Genomic DNA, 9,872 nt, shown 5'->3' on the forward strand with positions numbered 1-9,872 from the left:
AAAAAAAAAAAAAAATTAATCATTTACGTTTATTGAATTGCATCCCTCCATTAAGGACTAATCCGGACAGACAAATCCAGATGAATAATCACATCTCACAAATCTGTAATTTTAAGATCTTTTTCTAGTCTAAAAGGAACTGATTCGAGCAGCTCTCTATCACATCAAGCTTCTTACAGGACCTGGTTCATCAGAAAGTATCTGCCTAATCCTCGCGAAGAAGCTCAACACCGTCTCCTCAGCTTTAGTATCTGCAGAAGACAAAGAGAAGCACATAAGAAGATCAAAACAAGAAGAGACATATCTTTTGTAGACTTCCATTGTTTTTGTAGGTTCCCCCTTCCCCTTCTATAAAAAACAGAGCTAAAACGTTATAATAAGTGAACAATGATCAGCGTCTTTTTTCTTACTAACCAAGTTTCGGTATAGTGTGTGCACTTGAATGACGGATCACCACTGGCTCAACAAATGATTCTATTAGAGCTTCACCTGCTGTCTTTAGGAAATCCCTCTCACCTGCCAAAAAACAGATAACAGAATGAAGTTTCCAAAATCAATGCAGAACAAGATAGATATCTCCAATCATTATATGGTCCTTGAATCAGAATGTTTTAGCAGAGAAGCTCTTATGGTAACATGTCGTACTACTGCACACATAGGATTCTATCTACACACTCCCATGCCAATCATGGCTACATTAAAGCCGCATTCTTAACGTAAACTTCAAATAAACTAGACAGAAAATCGAGTATGTGCAGAGACGTTGTTACGGTTTACCAATGAAGTGGAGTGAAGGGCAACGAACTGGAGACGAGAATGCATTAACAGCTGCTTGAGGCTCCCCAAAGATCAACCCTGGAATTTTTGCTCCGGAAATTATCACTAAAAACTTGACTTTTGGCACCTTAGTTAGAGCCGTTCCCTATAAACAGTTTACAACATGTAACACTTATGCAGCTATTCATATCATTTTCAGATTCAATCTCATCAACCAAAACAAAAACTGTTGAATAAATATGTTTCATTCATGAAAAGCACATATGCAGATTCAATCTCACCAGAACTTGGATTCTGATTAGTTACGTACCTGTTCCTGCATTCCGGGCAGAGCCGCAGTTAGAAAAGCTCCCTACAGGAATTGAACATAACAAAAACACAATGAATCAAGAATCAAACGGTCCACGATCCTGCTCATCATATCTTTATCAAATCAAACAAACCTGAGAAAAACCAAGAAGACCATCAAAAGGACCATTCTTTATCATGTAGTCCTCTATATAAGCCAAACACTCTTCAAAATTCCTGTATTCCTTAAATCCCTACATACAACACACACTTGAGTCACTCACTCACCCAAATCAAAAGTTACATTTACAAACATTAGACCAATCTCTCTGCTTCTCTACTGAAATTTTACGAATTCAATCTCAGTAAAACTAGTCGCGAAAAAAAAAAAAAAAAAAAAACCAACCTTNACTCAATAGTATCATTAATGACCAAAATTGAAGTTAAGGTTTTGTTGCAACGGACCTTATTAACCTGGTACCACTCGTAATACGGCGGGTCAAAGAGACGCTCGACGTCTGAATTCCCGGTGGCCGGAAAAGGAGCGTCAAGGAAATCAAGATCGAGATTTCGGATAATTGTCTCCGGCCATTTATCTGTAATAATCGCGCGGAGAATCCGACCGCTAGTTCTGAACCCGTGGAGGCATAGGATTCTAGGGTTCTTCGGTTCCCGGTGACTTTCCGGCGCCATCGCCGTTATCTTCAACCGTAATCCTGTTCGGAGTCCACCGGCAGTTTGGAAATAAGAACACGAGTGTCCTAGCATCGGACAAGCACTAACTCTCTTCGTCAGGTTTCGAGATATCCTTGTCCCCGAACATATCAAGAGTTCCAAATCTTTTAATTGTTTCTTTTTTTCCTCGTAACTTTGTGGTAGGAAGGCCCATAACCCCCATCGGCCCGGGAAGAAGAATCATAGTTGAATCGGCCCGGAGTAGTATTTTTCTATCTGGTCCATTTTCTTTGGTGCAAAATAATTTAGTTGCAAGATGATAATTAATTAGAGAGTAACAAAGCAAGTTAAGAGTGCACAATTAAAGAAACTTGTCGTTATTATCTGGAACAACCTGTAATGATCTATCCAAGCTTTTTGTACTGGTGTTCAAATTAATGAAAATAAAGTTGGATGTAAAATATCTTAAAATATTGTCAAGACTTTGGTTAGGGATTTAATTAGGGGATTCATTTCACATAAATTGTAGGTATAATGTATAATCGTCGGTTGGTTTCACATCATATGGCCTCATAAAATATGCCAACTATCTATATAGTTCAGTTCATTTTAAATTAATACCAATCAATACTTAATTAATGAAAATAAAGTTTGATGTAAAATATCTTAAATATTGTCAAGACTTTGGTTAGGGATTTCATTACACACGAGTTGTAGGTATAATGTATAATCGTCGGTTAGGTTTCGCTTCATATGGCCTTCATAAAATTGCCAACTATATACTATATAAATTCAGTTCATTTTAATCAATAGTACTTAATTTATTGAAAATAAAATACGAACGTTCTGGATTCACTTTAAAATGACCTTTACAGGCTATCAACTGTCTTCTCCAGTTATGTGTATCATAATATTATATGCCCGTTTTATTTGTTATAATAGTAATTGTTTTTTTTTTTTCAACTATTTTAAATTTCTCTGACAGCTATCCCCAACTCTTGTTTACGAGCAATAAAAACAAGAAAGAGATTATATAAGTGGACAAAAGAAAATGATTAAGACAAAAACAGCAATATCCAACGGTAACAAAAAGCACACAATACAACCATATCCCTAATGGCCTTATATCAGTAATCAAGAAAATAGTCCCGATGGTCTGCTACGCACATGGGATATACGATAATAACGACATCGTCCTTTTGTTTGATAGATCTGTATTTTTGTAATTAAGGTTCGTATAGATCATTAGTATGCCATTTAAAAACTATATTACCGGTGGGTGGATCGAGTAGACAAACATGATATTTCTTCAATGCATAGTTGTATATGTTTCTTTCTCTGTCCAATTATTGACAAACATGATATGATTTGGTGTTTCTTTCAATTTAACCGAGGTAAACCAACGGTTTTTCCAGTCTATCTTAAACCATTGGAGACGACTTTGGAATCAACATTTATTTCCCCATGTCCTACATACGGGTTTTCACGCCAGTATATATATATATATATATATATATACAAAAACATATACGATAGAATCATCCAATGTTAGTCCTACAAAACTGCATTACATAGTGCAACTACATTATATGCTGACGAATGATAGGTTTGACTATTTTTAAAATTTTGAAAACGTATTCTCTTTTTAATTTCCACACTAAAATTACGATTCGTTAACAAGCTACTGATCAAATATTTTTTTACTAATTTCTACACCTCAACATTTTTTTGATGTTTTTCACTAGTATCATGTTATTTGTTTCCGGTATGTTATTGAATTCTAATTTATAAATTTTTGTGATGATTTCAATAAAATCATCAAAAGTGAATAAATAAATATTTTTAAATATTGCCGGAGAGTATTCTATAGTTTTGTTGATTAGTTTTATAAAATTTTGCAAAGTACTCCAAACAATGTATGTATTTTTGCGATACTTTCCATGATTTTATTTTGTGAAAAATGCATAAAGTCATGAACCAATAACATAATATATGAACTCATTAACAATCCTAGATTCTTTTGTTTTATTTGAATAACACCAAATTTTATTGATTTTATATAAAAGTCTGAATCCAATAACCCAATTTTGTTAAGATTCTACAAATCACAAACTAATAATACTAAACTTTAAACAAAATCTACATACATTTAAAGTCTTTCAAACTCTATTCAAATCTAAATCAACAAACAATGCCCTCTTATTTTAATACATACTAGTATACTAGATAGCAGATACTAATCATGATACCAATAATTTCTGCATAATTATTTTTCTATTCCACAAGATACTTAATTGGATACTTATAATTGTTCTAAACCTTTCCCTAAGTCTATATATAGCTCCTCCATCGTCATTCCTCACCTTAACCACTCTGCTTCACTCTCCCTATCTTCTCCCTCCCCTAATCACAAAAAGCACATAGAGAAACGATCTTAAGAGAGAAGAAAAGATGAATTCTAAGATCATCGAAGCTTTCTTCATCGTTGCTCTCTTCGCTACCTCATGCTTAGCTCAAGCTCCAGCTCCTACTCCCACAACCACCGTCACTTCTCCACCACCGGCAGCAACTCCCTCTCCGGCTACAACTCCTCCACCTGCCGCAACCCCTGCCCCCAGCACTACTCCTCCGTCTACTGCTCCTTCTGCGTCTGATGTCCCCACAGTTTCTCCACCTGCACCAGAAGGTCCCGGAGTTAGTCCCGGAGATCTAGCCCCGACCCCTTCCGACGCTGCCGCTCCTCCACCCAACTCTGCTTTCTCCAACAAAGCTTTCGTCGTTGGTACCGCTTTTGCCGCAGTTGTTTACGCCGTCGTTTTGGCTTAGGATCACATTATTATTTACATGATCGTATAAACCATTTTATTTTATTAGTGTCGGTGTTAGTTTGATTGATGTTCGTTATTTGAATTGTTTGTTTGATCGATCGGGGGAGAATGGTAAATTTATTTACGGCGGAGTTTAAATGGGCTGTTGATACGTGTAACTTTTCGTGGTGTTGTTGTTGTTGATGTTGGAATATGTTATGTAAATCCAGTAATAATAGCTTAATAAAATCATTCATACATTAATTTTTTCTTTACAAACAAAAAAAATTCACATGGTTCATCACTCTTTTGAGTCTTTTATTTATATATATATAGGTCTTCTCCAGATCTGATTCCCGTTACTTCTTGAGATTTCAGAACTGTGTAAAATCATGTGTTCTTGGCTTTTTCTTTTTATTGAAAATGTGTTATCTTATTGGGTGAGTACGACTCCAAAAATCAATTACTTAAATAATTTCTCAAATCCGGATCTCAGATCTGTTTACGGACTTTACAGTATTATAATGCTTAGTGCTTACTGTAATATTTATCAATCAAAATTAGCTGACGTAAATCATAAAGTTAATTTTGTCAAAGCTCCCAAAACATACAGCTACTCAGCAGTCAGAACCTACGAAATGTTCACAAAGTGCATGAAAAAAAGTATCAATGTTAAACCTCACAAAACCAAATGACTTATCTAAATTATGTTACAGAAATATTTTTACCTATATATATATAAAAAAGGAAATTGCCATTGTCCATGTATAAGAATTAACTCCTACAAACCCTTTTTTATTTGTCACCCACTCCACTCACCAGGCCTGTAAAGCCCTTTGCTTTCCCTTATATGGGCTATATTGATGGAATAATGGCCCAACATCATAAATTATAATATATGAAAAATAATTCGAAACTCTTTCTTTTAAGCAAACAAACTGAAAATGAAACTAATACTGTATGCTGTATCTAAAATCAAATGTCGACCAAAGTTGTGAACAAAATCGCTTTAATAATATTCGAGTTTGGCCTTTCGACATGCATGATAATAAAAACTATTAATTACATATTTACATTGTTGTATTGAAATATTAATAGTAGAAATTTTAGTTTGAAAAATAGATTATGAATAAAAACTAAAAATAATGTTTGCTGGCTTTACAAAAAAAGGAAGAAGATTTTTTTTTTTGAAAAGTGACTGTAAGTGATATTTGATTTTTGTTTTTTCTGTTCACCTGATTTGGTAAATGATCAGAGGACTTTTACGGCTTCAAAACTCAAAAGCATTCGGGCCTTATTGGCCAAACTTTTGCCTTTTTAACAACTTTCAAATAAAGACTTATTCCGTGAAGTTTTTATAGCCCAAAAACATTTTAATAAATACTAGTAGTATCTGTTCTCTTCCTTTCCAAATTTCTTTTTTCAGTTGAATAGTTGTGACTATGAAATATATGTGACGTGATATATATAGAATCAAATTCCCTTTTAAAGAAAACGAATACTCACTCTTCATTCCATACTACGTTTGTTTAATTCATGCGTTATGAAATACTTTTCATTGAATAAGATTCAGTATCTTTTACTACAAGAGATCATCGTTGTTGATTCGTTGAAAGAAAAGTTTATAATTATTTCTCAGTTAAATATTGAACACAACACTGGTAAAGAATAATACCAGATGATGAAGAAGTGACGATTTGTTATCCAAAACGAAGGTGGAAAATCAAGAAAAGGAAGTAATTGGTAAAGACCATGGACGAAATCTTCTACAAGACATGATAAATGGATTGGTTATCTACAACGATGTCACAATAGATGAGAATGTGGTCAATTTATTTTACGAAATAACGCAATGATATACAGATAAATATCATTTGTGTGAGTTTTACAAAAATAAAATAATAAATGTATAGTTTGTGTGACAAAAGTATAATATCTATGCGGAAAGCAATATGGTTGGTATGTCTTGTACTTATGTGTGGACATATAATAATATATCACACCATGTTACAAACTCAGGGACTCAAATCTGATGGCTATAATGCAAGTTTATCAAAAACTGCAATATGACAGATTGACAGAGGATGCATGAAAATCACCAATTAAGACGACAAAATTATCATCAAAACGAGTAAATATCGGAAAGTATAAGATAAGTCAAAAAAACCAAACAAGAAATCAGTGCTGACTTGGTTGTCAGTACACATGTGAATTTTTAATGATAAAATATTCATCAATGATTTAGTTATATAAAGTTATACCTCGTCTAGTTGCAGTTTCTAAAGCTTGTTAGGAACAATTAAAAAAAAATGTTAACTGGAGAAAATAATATGCATGTTCTCAATCAGACACATACACGCTCATTAGGCCATTATTAGGTAAGCAATGAGATCACAGAGGACAATGACACATGTGGAAATAAAACGATGTCACCCTAAACCAATCCTTCGACGTGCCTCTCACGTGTCACGCTTATTCAGTTTCAGTAGAACTCAAAATGTATATCACGGTCCTTTTTCAGTTTTAATTACCTATTTTATAATTCACTAGATAGCATAAGCGTGAAAAAAAAAAACAAATAATAATAATAATTCACTATATAGCAAATCCCAGTGACCTGGACTAGTACATAAATTTGAAAAATAGTATTGAAAGAAAAATATTAATCAAACGTATATCTTAGCACAAAATGCCGTACGTAAAGATTGCTAATTTTGATTACCCTTACCAAACTTTTTTATTCTATTAGTTCTGTACTTTTAAGTCCATAACATGGAAATCGTGGAACATAAAGATAAACATGTTTACTGTCAAACAAGTGTCATGTTTTAGCACTTAATTATAATTATAAATCTATCTTTTTTGCTGTCGTCATAGTTGAAAAAATTTCATGTTGCCAAAAAATATATAATTCCTTTCCTTTTATTTCCTCATTGTCCATATAACGTATATATGAATATTTTAAAATTTTCTTTACTTACAGAAGTGAAATAGAAACACTACACACAAAGTTTTATCATTTTTCGTCAAATTTGGAGTTTTGTAATGATGGTCAAACAAACAAAAATAAGTTTCTAAATTCATTAAATCTAGAAAAAGTAATAGACTAATAATAGCCACAGAGTTTTTATAAATAAAAAGCCAATTCACACACAACTCACCCTTCACCTTTTCTTCGCTCACTCCTTTCTCTTTATATTTCATTTCTTCTCCATAACTTAAGAAAAAAAAACGAAAAAAGGATTAGCGATGAGAGGTGGCGGCGGAGAAGAAGGATCGGAGTTGAGAGTTGCACTGTTGAAAAGTCCTCACACGGCGGAGGAAGACGGTGGTGAACTGAAGACTAGAGTTTGGGTTGAGACAACAAAGCTATGGCAAATCGTTGGTCCAGCCATATTCAGTCGAATAACGACGTACTCGATGCTTGTCATCACTCAAGCTTTCGCTGGTCATCTTGGCGATCTCGAACTAGCCGCCATCTCCATCGTTAATAACGTCATCGTTGGCTTCAACTTTGGTCTCTTGGTATACAACAATCTTGATGTTTTCAACTTTTAATTTAAGGGTTTATATTGACATTTTTTTCTTAAGGGAGTTTTAATATGTAAAATGGTGGTGCAGCTTGGAATGGCGAGCGCGTTGGAAACGCTGTGTGGGCAAGCGTTTGGAGCAAAGAAGTATTACATGTTGGGAATCTATATGCAGCGTTCTTGGATTGTTCTCTTCTTCTGTTGTGTCTTATTGTTACCGACTTATATTTTCACAACTCCGGTTCTCAAATTTCTTGGCCAACCGGACGATATCGCTGAGCTTTCCGGTGTTGTCGCCCACTGGGTCATCCCTCTTCACTTCGCCTTTACTTTGTCTTTCCCGCTTCAACGTTTCCTCCAGTGCCAGCTTAAAAATCAGGTACCGACGTAATCGATCTAATTTAATTGTTTCAAATAGCATGATTCATGCGTCCAAGCTAGTCAAAATGATAACAGTTTTAATATAGAAATATTATTTAGTTTATCTAGATTTGTGCGTGTCGGAAGCAGATCCTTCAGTTTTTTCTTGATTTGTGCGTGTCAGAAGCATCTTCTTTATATGTTTTAAAATTGAATAGTCCAAAAAGTAAATCAGACTTTCTCTATAATAATGGTTTATTACGTAGATGATAACGTATTAATGTTCGAACTACTCGTTTTTTTTTTTTTTTTTGTGGTTTTAGGTGACTGCGTATGCTGCAGGGGTTGCATTGGTGGTTCATTTTTTAGTGTGTTGGTTGTTCGTGGACGGGCTTAAACTAGGAGTCGTGGGGACTATGGCTACGATTAATATCTCCTGGTGGGTTAACGTTCTGATTCTATTAGTATACTCCACTTGTGGTGGCTGTCCACTTACTTGGACCGGGTTCTCTTCCGAAGCCTTCACTGGACTTTGGGAATTCCTTAAACTCTCTGCTTCGTCCGGCGTTATGCTTTGGTACCAATGAATATATACACTTTTGTGACATTAGACTAATTGTGTCCGATACAACTTTTAACGGTAGATGCTTGGTGTTTTTTTTTTTTTTAACAGTTTGGAGAATTGGTATTATCGGATTTTGATTATAATGACCGGCAATCTTGAGAATGCTCGAATCGCTGTTGACTCCTTGTCCATATGGTAAGTCGTTTTATGTTTGAAATATTTTATTTAATTTAAACCGCCTCAAAGACATATCTTGTGGCATTGTTTCACGTCTGCATTTTTGGGTTGTTGCGGGAAGGTTATCGTTGTTTTCTTGTTTTTATCTTATTTTTTATTTAATGAAAAATTGACTACTTTTCAAATATTTTATTGACCAATCATTTTCAAAATTTTATCTTTTTGGCAGCATGACGATAAATGGTTGGGAAATGATGATTCCTCTCGCTTTCTTCGCCGGAACCGGGTAACGTCTATTCTTAGTACTCCGTATTTGCTAATTTTTAATCCGGTTGATAGTGATGATCTAATTGGACCCCTATTCAGTTTCGTCTAATTTTAATACACGTACCCAATGAAACTGGAAGTTAGAATCTTGCATTGAATGTGGAATATATGTCATGTTGGATTCTATTTTTCAAATAATTCGGAAAAATAAAATAGTAAATGCTTATTTGGTTGTGGTACTTCGAGTGATCGTGTCCACCATTTTATTCCTATCCCAGTTCTCAGTTTAATTTACTCTATTTTGTTCGTATATTTGTTGTCAACAACTGAATGACTAGTTTGAGTCCAAATAATGTGGTCCAACGATAAGGATACAACTTGGGTCGAGTAACTCTATCCGATTTTTTTTTTTTTTTTTTGGTTAAA

The 9,872-nt window shown here is 34.3% G+C and overlaps 2 protein-coding genes and 1 pseudogene across 2 annotated transcripts in view; 2 read left to right on the forward strand and 1 right to left on the reverse strand.

Annotated features, from left to right (window-relative positions):
• On the reverse strand, positions 8-2,043 carry LOC104762717 (annotated as a pseudogene).
• Positions 4,072-4,811, forward strand: LOC104762718 (classical arabinogalactan protein 7-like). Its single transcript, XM_010486070.2, has one exon. The coding sequence runs from the start codon at positions 4,192-4,194 to the stop codon at positions 4,564-4,566; it is 375 nt and encodes a 124-aa protein (XP_010484372.1). The 5' UTR covers positions 4,072-4,191; the 3' UTR covers positions 4,567-4,811.
• Positions 7,689-9,872, forward strand: part of LOC104727198 (protein DETOXIFICATION 27) — a 3,906-nt gene continuing 1,722 nt past the window's right edge. The window contains exons 1-5 of the mRNA XM_010486071.2: positions 7,689-8,072; positions 8,169-8,456; positions 8,761-9,014; positions 9,111-9,197; positions 9,409-9,465. Coding sequence (XP_010484373.1) covers positions 7,797-8,072; positions 8,169-8,456; positions 8,761-9,014; positions 9,111-9,197; positions 9,409-9,465 — 962 coding nt within the window. The 5' untranslated portion in view covers positions 7,689-7,796. The remainder of the gene's footprint in view (positions 8,073-8,168; positions 8,457-8,760; positions 9,015-9,110; positions 9,198-9,408; positions 9,466-9,872) is intronic.

This window comes from Camelina sativa, chromosome 18 (assembly GCF_000633955.1).
Source record: "Camelina sativa cultivar DH55 chromosome 18, Cs, whole genome shotgun sequence".
NCBI classification, from domain to species: domain Eukaryota; kingdom Viridiplantae; phylum Streptophyta; class Magnoliopsida; order Brassicales; family Brassicaceae; genus Camelina; species Camelina sativa.